Below are 23051 nucleotides of genomic sequence, written 5' to 3' on the forward strand. Positions count from 1 at the left end.
AACATCAGGCTCTGGTTTTGTTATTTCAGACTTTAGATATTTGAATTCAGATTTGAAAAGTTGATTCGCTTCAATATTTACAAGTTTGGTTGTATGCTCTTGTGAGTGCGGAAATGTAGTGGGGTTTTCAGTATTGTGTTTGGGGATTCCGACTGGTGAACTATCTATTAAAACTGAACGACTTTTAGTAGTGTTGCTGGAATCACCATTTATGGGTTTGGGTGAAAGCTTGGTTAATCCAGTGGTACTTGTGGGACGTTCCAATTTATGTTCGTGCAGATTATTGTAAAAGTATTTACTCAGAATTGTACCTGGTCTAATGATCTCAGGTTGAGTACTAGTTGCTGCCCTGTTTGTATTTGCATCTGTTGAATTGGATGAATTGCCAGATGAACCAGGTTTGTTTGTTTTTGCATTTGCTTCTTCGATTATTTGCTTTGGTCGTTTTAATTTCTGTTTTGATCCTTGAACAAACTTATCTGCATTGAATATGTCAATGACCACTTTTTTTGCTGGTTCTTCACTTACTTTAATATTCTCTTCCTTCGCTTGTTCTTTACTGGGTTTAATTTTCACATTCTTTACTAATTCTTCACTTACTTCAAGTTTATCCATGGTCTTAGGTTTATACCTAGCCTTTGATTCATCCAGGCTTTTAGACTCATCTACATTCACGGGCACATCTTCAATTGGATTTTCCTGAGAGGCAAAAGAATCTTCCACGAGCAAAACATTATCATCCGAATCACTATCTATCAACGTAACCAGGTCCTTGTTTGATTCTTGTGATTCCACCACAGTAGTTTCTTGAGATAAACTAGAACCTTCTTCGTCTTTCTTTGTCATTGGTTGATCCATTGATGAATCAGACTCTATACTCAATTTGAAGACTCCATATGCACTTTTAGAAACTTCATTTGATTCTTGACTCATTTGTACATTGGTCTCTGACTTTTCTTTGTATAAATAAAACGATTTCTTGAATTCTTGAACAATGAGCTCTTGCTTTAGCTCATCAGTCTCCTTCAGTAACGAATCTAGAAACAACTGAACATTCTCAATGATAGTTATAGGTAATGCTGCAAATTGATCCGGAAATAATTCATTTAACATTGTTACACCAATGTTGAGAACCTGCCTTTCACCAAATCGTACATTTAATTCCAGGTTGTGAAAATTTGGCCGATTGGGCCGGTTGGGCTTTTCTTGCACTCTTGGGTCAAGAGTTTTAGGATAATTAGTAGTTACAGTTTGATGTTCAACAGGTTTTTCTTCTGGTTTGGTAGATCTATGTTCAATGAAAATCACATCATCTTCATCCTCCTGGAGCTTTGGAATTTCGGTATGTTGTTCTTGTTTTGCATGCAAATCTAACAATATATTAATCAACTGTTTCCTCATTCCATTTCGCTCTTCGGCTAAAAACAATGTTTTGGAAACCTGGATTTGCGTACTGGAATGCGAAGTTCGCCAAATCTTCTCGCACTCCTGAATATTATTAATCCATTTTCGTATATTATAAATGACATGAATACCACAATCATTGAAATTGTTCTGCTTAGGAACACGAGCATTTACCACCCTAATTTGATTCTTGAGAATATTGAGATTATAAATATCTTTGCAATAATCAATAATGAATCTTTTCAATGGAAGTTTAATATTAGCATGTTTGTGAGATAAAGAATCAAATATAAATATTTCACAAACATATTTCCTCGGCTTATGATCTTGGTCAGGGTGATGGCCTCCACCAGTCGTCTCAGTGTCGGAGTTATTCTCATCTTCTTCATCTGGTTGCGGGGAATGCAATTCGACGGGGTTTTGTGATGTATTTGCTACGGCTTCGGCTTCCTCTTTGGCTACTTTCAACAAATCGGGTAATCCTCTAATTATACATCCATACCAATGGGCGTGTTCATTTATAGGCATAATAACATAGGGATATTCCATTAACTGGATCTTCAGAAGCCATCTCTTAATGTTGGCATAATAATCGGGTGCTTCTTGTGGTGTTGTCTTATGGGTAAGTTTTGTGAAAAAGAATGAATTGAATGCGTAAATATCATTAGAATCTAGTTTGGGGTTTGCTTTTAGTGCTTGGTCAATTTCATATTGGATAAAGAAATCAATCACGGTGTCATTAATCCAATCATTATTATACAATGTTTTAAAATCAGTTGCTGTGATCGTGAATACTTTATTTCCGGGGAACTGATATTTCAAATCTGGTACAAATGGTGCTGGTGTTTCATGTTCTCGGAAATCATCGTCTTGAAATATGTCATCTTCCCACAATCCTCCTGTGGTCAGTGGGACAGAATCATCCTGATCTATAGATATAGGAGAAGCTTCCGTTTCTCCACCCATTTGTTGTCGGGCATTGGATCGGGTTATACGTGTTGGTGTTGTTGTTTTCATATTCTTTAATGGATCAAATATGGAAGATTTAGGTGGTGGGGATGTCGATGCTACGGGGTGAACCTGCTCCGCTCGCTTTACTCGTGATAGGACCAATTCTATATCCTTGATTGTTTTGGTGGCATCCACATTCCATTCATGATGGTTATTGAAGTATTCTCGCAAGTGTTGGTCTTGTCCATAATGGGTGGCCACTATTAATCCCTTTTGGTTTTGTAATTCTATTAGCACCGAATCGTCAGAAAATGCAAGAGATTTAAGTTGAGTTTGTCTATGAATAAGATACTTATCAAGAATCTTACCGTCTTTGGTTATAAATAGGAACTTGTTGTTGGAGGAAACCAGTAATACATAGTTACTCTTGCCGTTATTCTTAACTCTGTTTCCATTGAACAGGAATGATTTTAGTTGTAGAATCACCAACGGTGGTTCAAGCAAGTTATTGAATTTTATGTTGACACCGATATCACAGCAATCCTTGACTTCATGCGAGTATGATGGTTGGATCGGCGGTAAAGTTTGGGGTTTGGTATATTTGTGTCCATCGTTTAATCCAGCTAATCTTTCGCGTATCTGCTTGCTCTTTTCTACAATCAGCTCATGCGTACTCTTAGTAGGGGGCAGATTCGTATACTTTTCTGACGCTGACAGTCGATGTTGGTGTTGTTCTAATGCTTCGCTGTGGTTATTGTCTGATGGGCTTCGTTTGGGAATGGTTAAGGTGTTCATAGGTCTCACCCCGCCTGGTGTTATGCTAGATCCCTTCCGCCTCATAGATATTGACGAGTAGTTCTTCTCTTTTAGACTTGGTCGTTCTGATTGCATTATAGTAGTAGTATCATGTGGAGGATCTAGATAGATTGATTGAGGTTATGATGCTGATTGGCAAGGATAAGACTGGTGTTGCAAGTAAAATGACAGAGATCAATTAGGCAAAACAGTAAAATTCTGTAACAAGAAAAAAAAAATGCTAGTTAAATAGTTTTGTACTCAAGTGACATCTAGAGTTGCTGGAGACAAACAGAGACATTGCGATATGCAAATGTGATTACATGCAATCAGAGCTAGAAGAAACCAGGTTCATTACGCAGGTGTGGGATTATCTTAGAGCTAGCGGTAAAATGTAAAGTGGGATCTATTCGTAGTACAACTGTCAATATGACTTTGCTAGTTGCAAGATTTGCATGACGTCGCAAATTGGTACGATAGACCCTTTCCTTTCAAATTTACGCATGTAAAATAATCTAGCTACTATTGTTAATATAAAATACTCTTTGATTATCGTTTGTTTCGACTCATATACGCTGCCATACACGTCTACTTACGATTCCCTAATTTCTTTGTAGAAACATGTTAAAGAATATTTCTAACCATTATCACGTGACTTGGGTTTTCTGGCTTTGTTTTTTTTTTTTCTGCTCGCTCAGTGTTTTTTTTTTGGCAGCATTCAAAGGGTGGCGATTTGACCAACAATAAACTTACAAGTTAGCAAAGGAATTGATTTCCAACAATTACATTTATACAACTCAATACAAAGCTTAAACAATGGGTCAGGGTCCATCAGGAATGCCTGGCGACAACCTCAACAAGAGGAAGGATGACAAGAAGAAGGAAAAGCCAAAGTACGAACCACCAGTAGAATCCAAGTTTGGTAAAAAGAGAAGAAAAGGACCAGATACCGCCGTCAAATTACCAAGTGTGTACCCAAACACCAGATGTAAATTGAAATTGTTAAAATTGGAAAGAATTAAAGATCACTTGTTATTAGAGGAAGAATTTGTCACTAATCAAGAAGCATTCCAACCTACAGAAGCCAGACAAGCTGAAGAACGAGAAAAGGTTGATGAATTAAGAGGATACCCTATGGCTGTGGGTACTTTGGAAGAAATAATCGACGATGATCATGCAATTGTTTCTAGTACTGCCAGCTCTGAGTTTTATGTATCAATCATGTCCTTTGTTGATAAGGGTTTATTAGAGCCAGGGTGTTCAGTATTGTTGCACCATAAGACAGTTGCCGTTGTCGGTGTTTTACAAGATGATGCCGATCCAATGGTTTCTGTCATGAAGCTTGACAAATCTCCAACTGAATCATATGCCGACATTGGTGGTTTAGAATCACAAATTCAAGAAATTAAAGAATCGGTTGAATTGCCTTTGACTCATCCAGAATTATACGAAGAAATGGGTATAAAACCACCCAAGGGTGTTATATTATATGGTGCACCAGGTACTGGTAAGACCTTATTAGCCAAGGCCGTGGCCAACCAAACCAGTGCAACATTTTTAAGAATCGTCGGTTCTGAATTAATTCAAAAGTATTTGGGTGATGGTCCAAGATTATGTCGTCAAATTTTCCAAATTGCCGCTGAACATGCCCCTTCAATTGTTTTCATTGATGAAATTGATGCCATTGGTACCAAAAGATATGAATCTACTTCTGGTGGTGAACGAGAAATCCAAAGAACCATGTTGGAATTGTTGAATCAATTGGATGGTTTCGACGATAGAGGAGATATTAAAGTCATCATGGCCACCAACAAGATAGAATCTCTTGATCCTGCTTTGATCAGACCAGGTAGAATTGATAGAAAGATTTTATTTGAAAACCCGGATGCAAACACCAAGAGAAAGATTTTGAATATTCACACTTCTAAAATGAGTTTAGCTGATGACGTTAATTTAGATGAATTGGTATCTGCCAAAGATGAATTATCTGGTGCCGATATTAAAGCAATTTGTACCGAAGCAGGTTTATTAGCATTAAGAGAAAGACGTATGCAAGTTAAAGCTGATGATTTTAGACAAGCAAAGGAAAGAGTTCTTAAGAATAAGGTTGAAGAAAATCTCGAAGGTTTATACTTGTAGAATTATTTAGAATAAACATCTAATTTTCAAGTAATCTATTCGTTAACAGTAGCATTTGTTTGCCATAAAGTACCCCTCCAAAAAAAAATGAAGGGTGGCTCTTCACAGGGCGTCCTTTCTATACCTTTGTGGTATCATTCTAAACATAGAATGTGTAAGCTAAAACTAATCGCTTGGTTTGCAAGCACAATGGATGTGCAGCATTGTTAGACGGTGTTCTTTTCTACTTGTAGTTGTCAACAGGAAATGCCCAGATCGCCTGTTCTTCATTACTCTTTCTTTCTCTTCTTAGGGCTTGGTTCATCCAATTTAATATCAGTGACTTTAATCTCATCCTTTTTTGGTTCCTTAGGTGGTAACTCAGGCTTACCAATTCTTTCGCCAACTTTCAATCTTATTAAAATTGTATCCTTGAAAGAAACTTGCTTCCTGCACAACGGACAAAGTCCCTTGCCTCGTCCATTACCACTAACTTGTCCTCGGGCATGAGAACTGGATATACTCTGCTCGATACATTCCAAACAGAAGATATGACCACATGAAGTAGTAGTTGCATTTGTAACATCATCAAAGCAGATCGGGCATTGAACATCAGATAATTTTTTAGTTGTATGGTTTGGTTTCTGACTGGGATGATCGATCAAATCATTTGTGACTTTACGAAATTCGACTATCTCCACGTCTTCTTCGCCTATATCATCTTCTTCATCTGATGATATGTTGATTATGTAGTCTAATGGTGGCATGAACGACAAAACAGCAGTGAAACAAATCGTTATTTTTTTTTTTTGCCTGCGTAGATTTTTATAGTGCGGATTGAGATTTAGAGGGCAATTGCCCCAAATACTAGCAGAATGATTGAAAAGAGCGTTTGCGGATGTCTTTGTTGTTTCGATTGAACTCTAATTAGAGTATTATAGTAAAAATGGATTTAGTAAAAGTCTCAAAGATAGTCACATGCATACTCCGACGCTATATCTGCTCCTTTTCCCCTGCAAGTCAAAAGCCACCATGTATAGTTGCGGCAAGGAGAATAGACAAAGAGTACATCCTATCTTGGGTGGTATTTCCAGCAAACTCTAGAAGTAAACTTGCCCCCTCTTCGTTCCAGAAAAAAAAACAACAAGCTTTATCCCCTTACAAGTACTTGATACCTTGTTGAAAACATGTCTATTCCAATCCCAGAACAAGGCGAACGCGGCGGCAAAGAAAGAATTGCTAGTGATCAGGAGCACGATATCGAAGATAAGCTTGACAAATTAAATGAACTGGTGAAATCTTTAGAATCGAAAGTTGATTGCCAAGGAAAGAAATTAAACAAATTGATTTCTAAAGTTGAAGATTTGGGTGAGGAGAAAGTAATGAAATTCCATGTGCTTGGACTGGGAAATACCAGTCATAACTCCCATATTAGGTGAATGTGATCCAGAATTGTAAAGCATTAAATTACAATTGAATAGCTTTTATTGAAAATATTGGTATTAATTATGAATAAATTTGTACAAATTTTGATAAAATAAAGTAGATTCGTACCCTTATACCTCTTTAACCGAGGTACATATTACAAAATTATCTCCTTTGCCTGAATTACACATAATCGGCACCCTGACTTAAACTTTCAAAGTATTATTCGAACCTAGAGCTGAAATGATCCCGTTTAATAAGCTTTCAGTAATAGATAAATACCAGGAGTGCATAGAACAAAGCATTGAAACTGCATATAATGTTAACAGAATTGACCGTTGTATCACAAAGCTCTATTACATCATAGATATTGTCTTTTCTTAGCTATTATGAAAGTTTGTACAATGGTCGCCATTAGTGGTCAATTCTGGACTTGATAATGACGTAACTACTTTGGGTCGAGAACTACACGTACAATGTTACTAACCTCCTGCCCGTTGAGCAGTATTTGGAATATCGTATAGAATTTTCTAAACATTTCCAGAGGCGGTATAGACACAGGGGGGTAAATACCAAGAAAAATATAATCCAATGCAGTAATGGTTCACGTGGAAGTGTCACGCATGAACTCCCTTATCAATTCATACAACCAGTAGACTTGTTGATATCCGTTCAACATCGGGAGATGCCATAACAAAATAAAAATAAAAAAAGAAATGCGTCATCCATGCAGGATTATTTTTTAAAATTTAGAAAAAATACACAAAAGTGACACATGGAACCTAATTGATCCAGGGTACGTGGTTCTCGTCCTAAATGGTGGCAATAGAGGATTCTATCTTCACAGGAAAGTAGAAGCAACCAGAATATAATAGATACTGCTTACTACTAATACATATTGTATTGCATCAATTGCTCTTTATTGTAATATTGCCAGCAAAAAAAAGAATATAGTAAAACCTGAGTCATCCATCTTTTCTTTTTTTTTAGCTGTTGTTGCATTCCAGACACGAGATCTGCGTGCCCTTTAATTTTTTTTTACGGACTAAATGGGAACTTGTTTTACGATGGTATGATGACGTTTACATAACGGCCGGAAATGTTACTCAGACACATTTTTGTGTTGGGTTGCTTATTTCATACAAATCTATTTTGGGTAAATCTATTATTTTTTAGGGACCTTGCATCATGATATACAGTCGCCTTTTTGCAAAAAAAAAAATAATAATTAAACAATAGTGCTAATCAGAACGAAATATTCCGATGAGTCTCTCTCGTGGTGTGTCTGATAAGGTATAAATAACCCAGTTAATTCGCCCCTCTTTTGTTTTCCCACTCTAAGTTATTATTATTTATTTACATTCCTTACATCCTACAAGGTACTTAATTACTACTTTCAACTTACACACATAATGACAATTGATAAGAAGCCAGCTATTTTTTACATCCACGCCGCTTTATTCGACTGTGATGGTACTTTAGTCAACTCTACTGGTGCCATCTCTGAATTCTGGAGAGAATTTGGTAAGACCAGACCACATGTTAATCCAGAAGAAATTATCAGAACTTCTCATGGATGTCGTACATTCGATGTTATTGCTAAATGGTCCCCCGAAGATGCTATACAGGAACAAGTTACTGAATGGGAAGGTGCCATTCCAGATACTTTTGGTCAATACGCTAAGCCAATTCCAGGTGCTGTTGAATTGGTCAAGTCATTTGACCACTTTTCCAAGAATCATACTGACAATGGTCAACAAAGATGGGCCATTGTTACTTCTGGTACTTTACCATTAGCTTCTAAATGGTTAAAATTATTAACTATTGAAAAGCCAGATGTTTTTATCACCGCTGAAAAAGTCACAAAGGGTAAGCCTCATCCTCAAGGTTACCAGGCTGCCAGAGATACCTTAGGTTACGGACATAACCACAAGAAGGTTGCTGTATTTGAAGATGCTCCTGCTGGTATTTCTGCTGGTAAGGATGCCGGTGCAATGGTTGTTGGTATATGTTCCACTTACGACCCAGAAAAGGTTAGAAAATCAGGTGCTAACATTGTTGTTAAGGATTTATCATCTTTTGTTATTGATTCTTACAACAGGGAAACTGATGAATTTAAGGTTATTGTTCATGACTATTTTTTTGCTGATGAACAATACTTGCAAGAAGCTTAAGCTTGATCTTTGATATTTAGGGTTAATACGGTTATCTATTTCTTTCTCATAGACTTTTTTATAAAATGTATAATAGAATTTATTTTGATAGAAAATCACCAGTGTAGCTGTGGCAAACCATTAGGAAAGTAATGTATAGTTTACATTCAGTAAGCCGATGTTTGACGGAAATACACGCTAGAGAAATCGGATTATCTATTGTTGGTCACATAATTCATGTCAACTGTGGTATCATATATCTAAACTATTTCCCGTCCAAAATTGCCTAAATAGGTATCTATACCGGATTCTTACCAAGATAAGTGTTTAAACTACTACTATTACCATTTATCTTAACAAATACACTTATATCACTTTGAACAGCCCTTGATAGAAATTGTATCAACTGTTAGTTTTTAGAAATATTTTTGGTTTCGGTTCTGGTACATTGCTGTCAAAATTACGGGATTATACGTGTTGCAAAGTGATGACGTGAAAAATGAACACAAAAATATATGGCGTAGGAAGGGATAACATCCACAAGTTTTGATAAGTAAGGATTCCACGTGAGTCAGGATTTACAGCAATGATGAAATTCTATCCACACATTAGTGCTATATCATTGCATTTACATTTGTATTCATTGGTTAATTTCAGACATCGATGTTTGAAATAGTGTTTATCAATCGCATTTCCATTCCCAGCTCAATATTCCAATTAAACGACGTGTCTTTGTAGTAATATTTACTTCACTGGACCATTGAATGTAGAAAGAGAAAGTACATAGTAAAGTTGGACAATTGGATAAATGATTCTCCGGCAATATATGTCCACGATCAATTGATATTATCGGAGAACCACTCGGATTGGCCGGATATTCTTGCCCTTATCTGGTAGTTATTTATTATTGTTAATATATGCAAAGTCTAAGGGTTTAGAGATGTTTACAATTTTAGATGTGTGGATGGCGCAACTTTCAGATCGAAATTGCAAAAATATTGGCACTTGTTAACACGCATTATATATTTAGTTGTCATTAACATGATTTAATTCACCATTATTTGTATGTTTTCCCTCATCGGTTTATTTTAAGTGCACTCAAGGGGGTGTTTCATTGACCACCATTGTAAATTTTTGCATTCGCATCTTTTTGATTTTTTTTTTCTTTGCAAAGTTTTGTCATTTGCAGCCACAGTTAAATCTTCATTACTAATCCACCACAACTTGATACCCCACGATAATGATGCAACACCTATTGTGACATGAAATTCAATTGTTGCAGATCACAATAGATGCCATTTATTTATAGTTCTTCCCTGTTACGTAACCACAACTTTGGAATCATCATGCACTGCGTGGGAATTTATAAATAGCCCCTGACATCATTTTCTTTTGCGGTGGAATTATCTTACAATTTGTTCCACCAGTAATGAAAACACCTTCAATTAAATCCGTAGAAATATCACTTTCGGAAAGCATTGCTGACTCAAGCAAGAAACAATATGGTTCAATAGAAGTCTCCTCAATTCATTCCAACTCCTCAGCAGAGTCTGAGAAGGATCAACTTATAAAAAACCCCTTCCTAGATCCACAAGTTGAAGAGTATTACCATAAAGTATACAGTTCATGTAATTATGAATGTTATTCTGAATTTGATCCACAATTTGAATGGACTGAAGATGAAGAAAAGAAAATTGTCAAAAAGCTTGATTATAGAGTGGCATATGCTGCATGTATTATGTTCATTGGGTTAAATATAGATAGAGGTAATTTAGGGCAAGCAGTCACTGACAATTTCTTAGATGATTTGGGTATGACAACAAACAATTACAACACTGGTAATACTATTTTTAAAGTTGCATTTATTCTCGCAGAAGTTCCCTCACAATTGATTTCAAAGGCACTTGGCCCTGATGTATTCATTCCCTTTCAAATATGTGCATGGAGTCTTGTTGCTATGTCTCAAGTTGCTCTTACAGGCCCAATATCATTCTATGTTACTCGAGGTTTGATAGGTATGTTAGAAGGAGGTTTCATAGCTGATTTGGTATTGTGGTTGAGTTATTTCTTCACTAGTAAAGAGTTGCCAGTAAGATTATCTTGGTTCTGGGGAACCCTGGCCGCAATGGGTATTATCACATCTGTATTGGCATTTGGTATTTTAAGAATGAGAGGTATTGCAGGTTTGGCTGGTTGGAGATGGTTATTCTTACTTGAAGGGTCTGTAACTTTTCTAATTGGCCTTTCCTCGTTCTATATGATGGTACCCTCAGCTGTACAAACCAAGAATTGGTTACATCCAAAAGGTTGGTTTTCCGATCGTGAAGTTAAAATTGTTGTCAATCGTATTCTTAGAGATGATCCTTCCAAAGGCAGTATGCATAATCGTCAAGGCATATCTGCCAAAATGTTATTTGAGTCACTTATAGATTATGATCTTTGGCCGTTATATCTTATAGGAGTTACAGCTTATGTGGGTCTGGGAACATTTGGTGCTTACTTTGGTTTGATTAATAGACGGTTAGGGTTTAACACTTTTGACACAAATTTACTTAATATCCCTCACCAAGTTCTCCATGTCGTCTTCTTATTATCAGTAACGTGGTTTTCTGAACGTGTTAATGAAAAATCATTTGTCTGTATGCTTGCTCCATTATATGCACTTCCATTAATTTCAATTATAAGATGGTGGCCAGGAGCTGGTATAGAGGTATGGCCAACCTGGACATTGAATACTTTATACTTGAGTCAACCATACATTCATGCTATTTGTGTCGCTTGGGTTTCAAGAAATTCCAATTCGGTAAGAACCAGATCTATCGCTTCAGCAGTTTACAACATGTTTGTTCAATTAGGCGGGATTATAGGATCAAATATCTACCGTGAAGATGATTTGCCATTATATCACCGAGGTAATACACAGATATTTTGGTTTACATTTGCATTGATTCCAATTTTGGCATTTACCAAGTTGTACTACTATTCGAGAAATAAATATAAAGCAAGGGTGTGGAATTCAATGACCGAAGAAGAACGGGAATCTTATCGTAAATATAGTACGGATGAAGGTGCTAAAAGATTAGATTTCTTCTTTGTTCACTAGTTTGTATTATTATTTAGAATTAGAGCATCATCTGTATATCAGCATTATAAACTACTTCAGCTATAAACTTGCACATCATCTTTTAATCCAAGTGAGGTAGCACAAACTAATAAGAATATCTCGGCAGAATTAAGCTGCAATCCTAAGGTACAGGTCTGTTTTCTCATTCTTGGATATCTCTATGAAATGACAAATCATTTAGCCGGTAATCTGAAAGTGGAAAATTGTTCGGCCGAAAAAGTCTAAATAGGCATTAGAAGTTACATGAACCTGCTTTGATGTAATTTTAAACCTGTTTCATCTTCTTCTATACCCTAAATTGAATTAGACACAATTTAGCAACTTAAGTAATTCCATCTTTATTACTAATAAAACATGAATTACTAAAACCCGACTCAATCACCGAATCCACAAAACGAGCATATTGGAACTAGTCGGTGCCGACTAAGCCCCGTGTTTTCCCCCTATAAAAAAAAAAATCCCCAATTTCCCTTGCTTTTTTCTATAATTTCTTCATTTCACCAAACAACTACTACAGCACAATGGTTAAAGCTTTAATTGCAGTTACTTCATATCACGGTGAATTTTACCCTAACGGTGGCAAGACCGGGTTATTCGTTTGTGAAGCAATTGAGCCATTTTTAGAATTCCGTAAAAAAGGATATGAAGTTGATTTTGCCTCAGAAACTGGTACTTATGGATTAGATGTTCATTGTACTCATCCAGACTATTTGAATGGTGAAGCCAAGGCTGCTTTTGATGATCCAAAATCTGAATACTCAGTTGCTATTGCCAATATTAAGAAAGCATCTGATGTTAACGTTGATGATTATGATATTGTTTTTGCTAGTGCTGGACATGGTACTTGCTTCGATTACCCTACAGCTGATGGCTTGCATGCAATTGCTCTTTCTACTTATAAGAGAGGTGGTGTTGTTGCTGCTGTTTGCCATGGTCCTTTGTTCTTTGATAACTTCAATGATCCAGCTACTGGTGAACCAATAGTTAAAGGTAAGAAAATTACTGGGTTTACTGATGAAGGAGAAGAATACTTGGGTGTATTTAATATCATGAAGGAAAAGAATTTGGAAACTGTTAATCAAATGGCCCAAAAGTTGGGTGCAACTTATGTTGCTCCAAATGGTCCATGGGATGCCTTTGCAGTTGTTGATGGTAAGATTGTTACTGGTGTTAACCCACAATCTGCTGTTGTTACTGCTGAAAAGACTATTGAAACTTATGAAGCTAAATAGACTTCAATTGATTTGTATAGTTTTATAGCTGAATCATTCGATAAAAAAAATATTTACATCAATAGTCATACTATATAGTTTATTTCCACTCAGATGTATAAATTATCGATAATTTTTTACCTTATCACAATTATTCAGTAACTCTGTTCAAAAAATTTGCTTAGTATAGTTCCTCATTACTAAACTTTTCACATCTCATTTGGCAGCGCAACGTTAATGTACGCGATGCCTTCTCATTGAAAAAAAAAAAAATAAAAAAATTTAATATCGAAGACCATTAATAGTAATCAATCCATCTGTATAGTAGCCATGTCAAAACCTAGTCTATTCAACCAGTATCCTATAACAACCCTTCCAAGGATACCAGATCTTGAATTGTCTCACAAGGTGGTGATTCCTAACATATCTTCCATAGACACTCCTGTTATTGATTTAGGGATTTCCAAATCAACCATTTCGAGTCACATAATAAAACCTACTCCTAAATTAGTATGGTCTTATGCCTTGAGTCCTTCATCTGTTGTTGATTGTATGGATGTGATTAATGATCGATCTGTAAAGTATTATGCTGTGGGTATAACTGAACGTAAGAAGTCTAGATTGTTGATTTTAGAAGTAGCAACAACTGACGGTGTTAACGAAAATACTTCAAGTACATCCAAGGAGATTGAAATGAAGTTGGAAAAGAAAATAGTGGCAATTAAGTTTGTTAATAATTCTGAAAACTTAGTAATTGTTTATGAGAATGGATCTGTTGAGTTAATTAAGTATTCAAATGGAGAATTAACCACCGATGAAAACAAATTAAAGGGAACTAATGCCAAGAGTGAAGTGATTATCTTTTCACATTTCATCCAAGATTTGGAGGATAGTTTGTTATTACTTGTTTCCAAAAAGAAGTCTGAGTTGAATTATAGATTAATTGCTATAAATCCCTCAAGATCTATTTTGGAAGTGTCTTCAGGAACCAAATCTCATACACTGACCAACACTTCCTTCTGTTACAATTCAGGAATATTATATCAATATCAAAGTAAACAAATTCAGTCAATCAACATAGCAAATTTCAATACAATCACCACAGTTTCAGTTGAACTGTTGGTTGAAGATAGTGAAGTATCAATCCAATCACCAGCACCAGATCGTATTCTTTTGGGTCATTCAAACATGCTTCATTTGATTAATTTTAAATATTCCGCATTGCTAGCATCTTTTAAATCATCTGCTAGTTCATCCCACCCTGTTCCTGATAAAGTATTTATAAATCAAGTTGTTCAAGTCAAGGGTAATTCTCAAAACACCAACTTTTCCATGGCTATTTATTTGAATTTGAGAAACAAGAATAACAATGTTTATCTCAATGTCATTGATATCAATGTTGGATTGAACAAGTTGAATGAATGCTTAGGTAAAGGTTTGACTAGACCAAAGACTGAATTACATGATTTGGTTGATTTGATCAATTTGTCGGAAATTAAATCCAATGGAATTACCAAGGATGAAGTGGCTGAGGTTTATCAATACTTGAAAGAAGCCAAGGAAGAACAAGATTTGAATAAATGGGAATCTGTTCTCATTCCATATTTGAAGAAAAAGAAAACTTTGGAAGCTCTTAGAACTATTATTGCCAATAAGGAATGGGAACACCTTCCATCAAGTAAAGTTTACAGATTCAAGGAATTTGATGTTGATCGTGATCATATTGTTGATATTAACTTTGTTGATGCTGTATTAGCATTAATTTTTACCACGGAAGGTGCACAGTTATCCTATGTCAATGAAGATTTTGTTCCGGAATATACTTTGATGTACTTATTAACTAACCCAATCTTCCCCATAAAGTATACTACTGGATTACTACAATTATTTAACAAATCTCAAAATTTCACTTTATTAAGACAAGCAATTAACACTTGTGCTAATATTCCAAGTTTTGATTTGTTAACTCAATTAGTTAACATCAATACTGATAAACTTACCTTGAATGACTTGGTCAACAGACTAATTGGAGAATTTTCCCGTCAGGAAATCACCCAGTGTTTCAAATCAATTCTTGAAACCAACAAACAAGCTACCCAAGTAGAAACAGAAGGTGATGAAGAACACCAACCAATTAACTTAATTCACATTATCAATAGAATGCTTGAATTGAAAGGTCATAACGGATGGTTTATGATTGAAATTATAATTGATGTTGCGGGCTTGTTCAATTGGACAAATGAAAACATCAACGATTTGAATAAGATTATCACCAACAAGATTGAGGCTTTAACAATCAATAGTTACAATTTGACTTTAGTTAATCAAGTGGTTTCTTTGACCCAAAATAAGAGCAGAGCATCAAACAAAAAGTTGTTGCAAACTGACCAACCTACCAATCAATTGGATTCGATTTTGACTATGAGTAATCAAAACAACAACAAGAAGTTAGATGAGACTGCCATTGAAATAGCTCAAAGAATTCCTAACTATTCGATCGAAACCTTGGAAATTTAGTCTTGTATAGGTAGAGTATAGTGTGTATGTTATAGATAACAGTTTTTTTTTACAACCAAAAAAAAAAAATTGTAAGCAGAAACAATGAGAAAAAAAAAAAACTTTTTCAGGTTGAAGTAAATAACAATATCTGACTTTACAACAACGACTAGCAACCAAATACATTTAAACATCCTGTACATAATGTCATCTGCATTAAAAGCATACCGTGAAGCACTTAGGGCGACTAGAGTTGTTTTCCAAAGAGACTTACCAAGACTTATGGCTGCTCGTACTGAAATTAAAACTCAGATCAAAAACAAAGCCAATTTAACAGATGAAACCGAACGTCTTGAAGCTATAAACCATCTTGAAGAAGTTACCAAGTTCTTAAGACATAATATTGTTCAAGGAGAAGTACAAAACAACGGTAACGTCCATTTAAATTTCCGTGAAGAAACTGAGTTGGGTGATAATGAAACTATAAAGCAAGGCAAATCAGAGATGGGATCATTGTCTGGTAAAAAGGGTAATAGAATAAAAAAGAATTAAAGGTTTGCTACCAATTACGTGTAAATATATATTTAAATAGCAATTAAAATCTAGCAATACATGACTCACTGGATTAAACAAATATAAAAAAACTCGATTGACTATCAAATTTTTTTTGTAGCAAAACGTGAGAAAGTAGTGAAGTAGAAATGTCTGCTCCAAGCCCAGCTAAACGTGATGTTCTAATTTCAAAGGCATTGTCATATCTTCTTCGTCATGGAGCCGAAAAGGAAAAATTGGATATTGACGATCAAGGTTATGTTAAGATCTCACAACTTCTAAACCACCAACGCTTGAAAACTAACAAAGTTACTCGAGATGACCTCGTGCATATAGTTCACAGCAACGATAAAAAGAGATTCACCATCAATGAGGAAGGCGATGCTATATGTGCAAACCAAGGACACTCGTTAAAGAAAGTCTCTAATCCTAATCTAGATCCCATGACGCTAGACGAGCTCATTGGATTAAATATTTATCATGGAACATATAAAAATAAATTACCCAAAATGAAAGAAAGTGGAGGATTAAGTCGCATGAATCGAAATCATATCCACTTCACCTGTAGGGCCTATCACACGTTGTCAGGTACACGACATAATGCCAATGTGTTGGTTTACGTTGACGTTGAAAAATGTGTTGCGAACGGTATTCAATTTTTTAAAAGTTTGAACAATGTAATTTTAACAGAGGGCGATTCTAATGGTCAAATTCCCTGGGAGTTTGTTTCAAAGATTGTCGGCATCGACGGAAATGAATTGGACAAGAATGACATATAATTGTATAGAAAAAAATAGAATAACTGTTGTCTTCTAGAACATTCCTGTAGTAGCAATGACGCGAGACGATCAATTATAAAAAACAAATACGATCTAAAAGCTGAATTACATTCTGATTATATTGCTTCTCGTCTGGGCATTTACTCTTGCCTGCAGAAAACAATTGATTATAACTATTTTAAGCAAGTAAAACATGGCAACTGTTGGCATAGACTTTAGTGAAAACAAGATATTTTTTAGATTGAATGAGGCGGGTCCTTTGTTAATGCAGAAGAGGCTAAATGTTTGCGTCGAATATGAATGTTCGATGAGTGACAACAAACATTTCTGGTTGCCACTGATCATGAAGTAATTCTTTACAAGGATCATACGATATATGAACAATAAACCGAGGATTTAATTAACTCAAATGCCCTATTTGTACAGAGAAGAAACAATCTTCTCGTTTGTGGCTCAGCATCAATTCATGTCCCCACTCAACACAAAATTTTTATTGATCTGGACCTCTTGCACCAAGGCAGACAAAAAAAAAAAAGAAACAGGGCTATGGACTTGCGAACTAATAAAAAAAAATATACCACAATTGAAGAAAGCGCAAGGACACAGTGCAATTAACTCGGGCGTCACTGGAAAATAATATTATCATGAGCCATTTACGTAAATGATCAACAAAATATATTTTTGGGGTAACCACGGCCATTGAATAATCGTATTATGATATCAAAACAAATCCTGCAACTCTAGGCAATGATATAATTCACTAATCACCCACAAGGGAGGTAGATGAAGCAATAGATAATATGCTGAAAAGGTTATTTCTTGACTTGAGCAATATATTAGTTGCATAAAAGTCATACTTTACTAAAACTTTCCTTATCTTAAAAGTTTCCTCTATAGTATAATCATCAAATGGTCTCGACCCAAAGCAAACATCCATGCGTCAATAGTGAAAGACTAAAAATACAATTATCCGCAAGTAACTCATTCTAGACCCTTATTTTTTTTTGATCGATGCATAATTTTAAAAAATAATTCTTCTGTACTACATCAACCATATTTTTACACAGCGCAGAGGAACCCCCCTTTCCCCCCAAGTTTCAATTTCCAATTTATTTCCTGGTGCTTTGTACAATAGAACATAAGGAATAGATCCAAGCGCTTAGCATTAACACGGGGACATATTCGTATTGCATTCCAATCTAAGGCTGACGACTCCGAAGAAAATAGCTCGGGTGGGAAGTTTCGGATCGTTATGCAAAGTAAATTGCAAAAAAAGTTCCATAAGCGCCAACTATAAATTAAAAAAAAAAAAAAGAAAACCTAGGCCCGAACTAGAACAATAACAACCCGCACTACATCAAACTAAGTTACGAGAATGAGAAGCAGGGGCAATCACCTTCCCTTTTCTTTTTTGCCGTGATCCATATAAATATATAAAAAACTGCCAAATTATTCATTTTTTAGTTGCTTCGCCTGAGTTCACTTTGTAACCCTTTCCTAATGTTCATATTCTCATTTTAAATATTACTAAATTTCTTCAACTTTCACTGTCATTTACTATTTGCAAAAAAAAAAGATTCAAACTGCATTGCAACTATTTTGTAACAATAGGTTTATTTATTCTTCCATCAAAACTAATCGAGTTCCAATAACTTAATATTTAATAATGATTATGAGAAGCAGTATGACCATCCATTCAATAACATCGGGTACAAATTCACCCATTGATAACACATCGCCCCATTTTGGTGGAAGTTTAAGTGTAATAGGCGCAAAGCCAGATCCAAACCAATACAAAAAAGATAATAGCGATTCCTCCGCTCCGCAATCAAAGCCTGCTAGTTTCTCTCCTGACCCACCCGACTATCCACACAGTTATCATGCATCTAATCCGAGAAGTAGACTGATTAGTACACCTACTCGCATAGCTCTTTCCAGCTCTGAAAATAAAATTTGTCAATGGTACTGTTGTTCGTGCGGTCAGTCATATGGTTCAGTCATTTATAAAGATGCTGATGGACATGTTGAAACTAGGGAAGAGCATGAAAGAAACAACAATACAGATCCAAATACCAATTATATATTAGATAATCTTAAGTACTACAGCCAAGTAGTTTACCGAGATCATTTGCATACTGTTACTAATATCCCACGACCTAACAATGACAATCATTCTATGCGCAAGTCAAAACTGTCGGAACCAATGTATTCAGATTGCATTCAACCGAAGCCAATGATTTTAAATTACACATCTAGTTCTCCTCCAAGTCCAACAATGAATCCTGTAACAACACCATTAATGTCTCCTATAAGTTTAGATTTACAAAATAATAATACTATTAATTATCAGGAGAGAATTATCATATCTGCCCCCACAAGATTTACTTGCCACCGCTGTGACCATATGATGTGTCCATATTGCCCTAAGCTAAGGTTGAAAGACTTGGACCGGTAATATTCGTGGTGGGAGAAAGAGAAAGAAAGAGATAGAGGGGGCCGGGGGGGAGTGATTTGTATGCAGATGTTTATTTTCGCAGCCTTATTTTTTCCAACTCCCCCTGAAATTGTGTGCTCCACCTTACATAGTCACAAAATAATATTATACAGTGGTCAGACATTTTATTGCCAGGAACCGCCTTAGGATTTTCATAAGACGTAGTGTCGAGGCATACTGAACCAAGTGTCCAGGTTGACCGGATTGCTGTAACTTTTTATATACTTCTTATTTATTGAAACTAATTAATTTTCGTCATGATGTTTGAGCCCCATAGATGCTACTGGCTAGCTGAATTATTTACAGCTCAAATACAAGTATTTAGGTAATGCAACTTTAGTCTATTATTCTATAAACTTGAAATTATTGATAATATATGTTTGTATTTCGAAGCTACCCGTGGAAATAACCGTCTCAATCTCGATATTTTTTTAGAAGGTTGGGTCGGAGTTTGACTAAATTTTAAATTACATTGGCCTCTATTTTCTGTTTACTGATTTTCTTTTTAACCACTTATCTCTACTGGCAATAATTTTATTCTCAGATTTAGGAACCACTTCTGATTTCTTTCCAAACTTTTGAACTTGAACATGTACAGGCCCTTTCTTTAATGCCATCTTCTTTTGGAGTTTAATTTTACGTAATTTATCTTCAATCTCTTTCTTTTTGTCTAGTTCAACCTCATCCAACCTTATGTGTTTACCTTTTATTTTTGATTGTGTCTCTTCTGGTTCAGGAGTACTCAATATATCCATTATATCATCGGGTAATAAGTCAGGCAAAGCTTCTTCTTCTATCTTAGTAGCCTTTTTTGATTCTTGTTGTTGTTTGTTACGTAAATCCAATTGTCGTCTTCTTTCACGTTCAGCGTTTTTCTGAGCTTTTTGTTCTTGCTCTCTCTTCTTTTGTTGAGCCAATACTTCTTGCTTGGTTTTGTTTGTGCTTTCTTCTTCTGGAGCTTCATCGTCGGATTCTGATTCTGATTCTGATTCTTCTTCAGACTCAGGTTCCTTGTCTTCTTCCTCTTGTCTTGCTTCGATCTCTACCGATTCTTCCTCATCTTCATTATCTTCAAACACAATCTTTTTTGCCTTATCCTGACTCCTTGTTACAGCCATTGTATGTTTTGATTCTAGTATGTATGTATAATAGCAATGAAGTAGCTTGTTTGTCTATCTCATCGTAATTTTTTTATTTGTATTGAAAATTATAATGGTTTATATACAGGAACTTTTTTTTTTGTTTTTTTGCAGCTTTGAGCTTTTTGTTAGTGAAGCCAACTATTTACTCCATATATACGCCACTTAACTCTATTAATATCGTGAACATATCTTCCTACCATTCCCTTACGTATCATATAGCTCCTGGTATCTTCAGGAATTTCAACACCATGCATCACAAGTACAGCTACGGATAAATGATCAAACATTCGTATTAACCCAACTCCATCCATGCCTGGATTAAAGCTTAAATCAAGGTAGTTCAACTGGGAGGACACCAGTTTCAAATCTATGCCTATTTGCACGACAGAAAATGAATTAATTCCCATTTCATTAAGATATAACAGCGAGAGACCGGGACAATATTTTAAGATGTTGCTTAAGCGAGTAGTTGTCAGGGAATGTGTTTCAAACGACACGTAATTGGATGCACCAATAGATAGACTTGTAAGTGCATTATGTGTGATTTTGAGTAATTTCATAAGGCCAGATAAAGACAAACAGTGTCCATATATATCTAATTTGGAAAGTCTGTGTAGTTGAGGCAAATCATTAATGGAAAAGTCGTTCAATGTCATCGAACCATGTACTTTACTCTCTCTGAATACAAACTCATCAAGGATAAATCTCGGATTGAAGTTTTTCAACATCTGTAGATATTGAAGTAGGTTGATATTTTGATTGTTTTCAAGGTATATTTTTGTGCATTGGGGAATTTGAAGCATAAAGTGTCCAAATTGGGGAAGGGAATTACCAAAGTCGAACGAACAAATGGTTAGCTGTTGTAAATTGGGAAAGTTCTTTTCAAGGAATGGGGGATATGGATTATATGTTTGTGATGAAGGTTGGAAAGTATTGTTTCCTTTCAATAGTTCGGTATGATTTACAAGCACAAGTGATTCTAATGGGTATTGATCTTTTTCTTGGTCTTTTAATCTTTTAAAAATCTTGTCTTGGCTAGGAACTAGCTCTTGATATGAAGAACTTTGCTCTGCAAATACCACAATCAATTCCAATTTCTTTAATTTTTTGAATAGGTTAAGTACAATTTCGCCATTTTTAATACTACAATTCAATCCCATTCTTAAACTATGTAAATTCTGGAAATTATTCATTCTCCAGCCAGCTTTACACAATTTATTATAAAGTAATTGCAAGTTGATATTTTTATCAATTATATCCAATGATTGTATTGACATGTTTGGTTCAGTTATCAACTTCTCGATAATTTTATTCAAATGCTGCAAGTTTAATGCTGAATTAACTCTGACATGCTTGAATAATTGCGAGTGAGTATTGGATACGATGTTCTTGAGTAACTTCACTCCATATGCAAATTCTGATAACGTAATCTGTGATTTGAAATGAACTCTTGAGACATATAATTGGGGGAGACTTGTAAGTGAATAATACCATAATTTTGAAACTAAATGACATCGAAGTACATTCGTGAGTGAGAATTGCTGAAATATTATCTCAACTATATCCAAAGGAAAGTAATATAACGGGTCTAAATTTTTGTTGACTCTCTTTTTGAACCTCTTAACTTCCTCTTGACGTAAACTTAGTTCCTGTTTTCTCTTTTGAGATTTCAAGTCCTGATTCAAATTTCGGTATTGTGCCTTGAGATTTTGGTAAAGCTTTTCAGGAACTTCAACTTGATATTGCTTGACCGTCTTCTCTATTATATATATCCCTTCTTGTAAACATTTGTATGCTTCAATAGTCTTGTCTAATCCTGCCAACAATTTACTCAATCTTAAATATCCTTTACAGCCAATAGGTTCGATCTTGATTAATAATTTTGCATCTTTAATTGCACTTGCAACTTGTCCTAACTTTTCATAGGTAGCTGCTCTCTGATCATATAATGAACCTAGTCGTGGGTGGATTACTGGTCCAATCACTGGCAGTTCGTGAAGGTTGTATTGTTGCCTCCTGATCTTTTTTAGGACCTGTGGAGAAAGTGAGGATAGACTCTCTATCAAAGATGTGTATTCTGATAATGCCTTATCATAGTCTTTTGCTTTAAAGTATAGAATCGCTAGCTTTGTCTTGTTTTCAACTAGCTCAGGATCTAACATTGGCAGTGGTGCTTACTCTTGGTTCAAATTTATTTTATGTTAGTGCGCGTTATTTACATTTTGATCTTGGGCGCCCGCGTTCTTTTTTTTATGGTCTAGAACTTTTTGGGCAGAAGATAAGGTTAAAACAAACTGTGTATCATTACAAAAGTTCGTATATTGGAGAATGATGGCGAGATGATGCTTGAAGTTAGTAAAATATACATAAGGTTAGAAAGGGGTTAGTCCCCGCATTCATGTTACTA

General features: G+C 35.4%; 12 protein-coding genes across 12 annotated transcripts; 8 read left to right on the plus strand and 4 right to left on the minus strand. All coding sequences in view use genetic code 12, as the record gives it.

The window, feature by feature from the left end:
• Positions 1–1038: 1038 nt before the first annotated feature.
• Positions 1039–3246, minus strand: ULP3 (SUMO protease; the record flags this gene model as incomplete). Its single annotated transcript, XM_007375916.1, has 2 exons — positions 1039–1761; positions 1843–3246. Coding segments are annotated over 2 exons (2127 nt in total), but the record flags the coding sequence as incomplete, so codon positions are not given.
• A 657-nt stretch (positions 3247–3903) lies between these two features.
• RPT2 (proteasome regulatory particle base subunit) lies at positions 3904–7215 on the plus strand (the record flags this gene model as incomplete). The annotated part of the gene is made up of 1 exon (XM_007375917.1): positions 3904–7215. One exon carries the CDS (start codon positions 3967–3969, stop codon positions 5287–5289), a length of 1323 nt encoding a protein of 440 aa, XP_007375979.1.
• SPAPADRAFT_140703 (SUMO-targeted ubiquitin ligase complex subunit) lies at positions 5559–6035 on the minus strand (the record flags this gene model as incomplete). The annotated part of the gene is made up of 1 exon (XM_007375918.1): positions 5559–6035. One exon carries the CDS (start codon positions 6033–6035, stop codon positions 5559–5561), a length of 477 nt encoding a protein of 158 aa, XP_007375980.1.
• Positions 7216–8040: 825 nt separating the features above from the next.
• On the plus strand, positions 8041–8958 carry RHR2 (glycerol-1-phosphatase; the record flags this gene model as incomplete). The annotated part of the gene is made up of 1 exon (XM_007375919.1): positions 8041–8958. One exon carries the CDS (start codon positions 8106–8108, stop codon positions 8865–8867), a length of 762 nt encoding a protein of 253 aa, XP_007375981.1.
• Positions 8959–10275: 1317 nt separating this feature from the next.
• On the plus strand, positions 10276–12354 carry SPAPADRAFT_72059 (uncharacterized protein; the record flags this gene model as incomplete). The annotated part of the gene is made up of 2 exons (XM_007375920.1): positions 10276–10351; positions 10433–12354. The coding sequence occupies 2 exons, from the start codon at positions 10276–10278 to the stop codon at positions 11947–11949; spliced, it is 1593 nt and encodes a 530-aa protein (XP_007375982.1).
• Positions 12355–12491: 137 nt separating this feature from the next.
• Positions 12492–13202, plus strand: GLX3 (glutathione-independent methylglyoxalase; the record flags this gene model as incomplete). Its single annotated transcript, XM_007375921.1, has 1 exon — positions 12492–13202. One exon carries the CDS (start codon positions 12492–12494, stop codon positions 13200–13202), a length of 711 nt encoding a protein of 236 aa, XP_007375983.1.
• Positions 13203–13480: 278 nt separating this feature from the next.
• On the plus strand, positions 13481–15749 carry UTP8 (Utp8p; the record flags this gene model as incomplete). The annotated part of the gene is made up of 1 exon (XM_007375922.1): positions 13481–15749. The coding sequence occupies one exon, from the start codon at positions 14370–14372 to the stop codon at positions 15696–15698; it is 1329 nt and encodes a 442-aa protein (XP_007375984.1).
• Positions 15750–15881: 132 nt separating this feature from the next.
• Positions 15882–16229, plus strand: SPAPADRAFT_140167 (uncharacterized protein; the record flags this gene model as incomplete). Its single annotated transcript, XM_007375923.1, has 1 exon — positions 15882–16229. The coding sequence occupies one exon, from the start codon at positions 15882–15884 to the stop codon at positions 16227–16229; it is 348 nt and encodes a 115-aa protein (XP_007375985.1).
• Positions 16230–16378: 149 nt separating this feature from the next.
• On the plus strand, positions 16379–17008 carry TPT1 (tRNA 2'-phosphotransferase; the record flags this gene model as incomplete). The annotated part of the gene is made up of 1 exon (XM_007375924.1): positions 16379–17008. The coding sequence occupies one exon, from the start codon at positions 16379–16381 to the stop codon at positions 17006–17008; it is 630 nt and encodes a 209-aa protein (XP_007375986.1).
• Positions 17009–18692: 1684 nt separating this feature from the next.
• SPAPADRAFT_141071 (uncharacterized protein) lies at positions 18693–19463 on the plus strand (the record flags this gene model as incomplete). The annotated part of the gene is made up of 1 exon (XM_007375925.1): positions 18693–19463. One exon carries the CDS (start codon positions 18693–18695, stop codon positions 19461–19463), a length of 771 nt encoding a protein of 256 aa, XP_007375987.1.
• A 518-nt stretch (positions 19464–19981) lies between these two features.
• BUD21 (Bud21p) lies at positions 19982–20620 on the minus strand (the record flags this gene model as incomplete). The annotated part of the gene is made up of 1 exon (XM_007375926.1): positions 19982–20620. One exon carries the CDS (start codon positions 20618–20620, stop codon positions 19982–19984), a length of 639 nt encoding a protein of 212 aa, XP_007375988.1.
• Positions 20621–20769: 149 nt separating this feature from the next.
• On the minus strand, positions 20770–22806 carry SPAPADRAFT_140824 (DNA-binding SCF ubiquitin ligase subunit; the record flags this gene model as incomplete). The annotated part of the gene is made up of 1 exon (XM_007375927.1): positions 20770–22806. The coding sequence occupies one exon, from the start codon at positions 22804–22806 to the stop codon at positions 20770–20772; it is 2037 nt and encodes a 678-aa protein (XP_007375989.1).
• Positions 22807–23051: the final 245 nt, after the last annotated feature.

This window comes from Spathaspora passalidarum, assembly GCF_000223485.1.
Source record: "Spathaspora passalidarum NRRL Y-27907 unplaced genomic scaffold SPAPAscaffold_5, whole genome shotgun sequence".
Lineage (NCBI taxonomy): Eukaryota > Fungi > Ascomycota > Pichiomycetes > Serinales > Debaryomycetaceae > Spathaspora > Spathaspora passalidarum.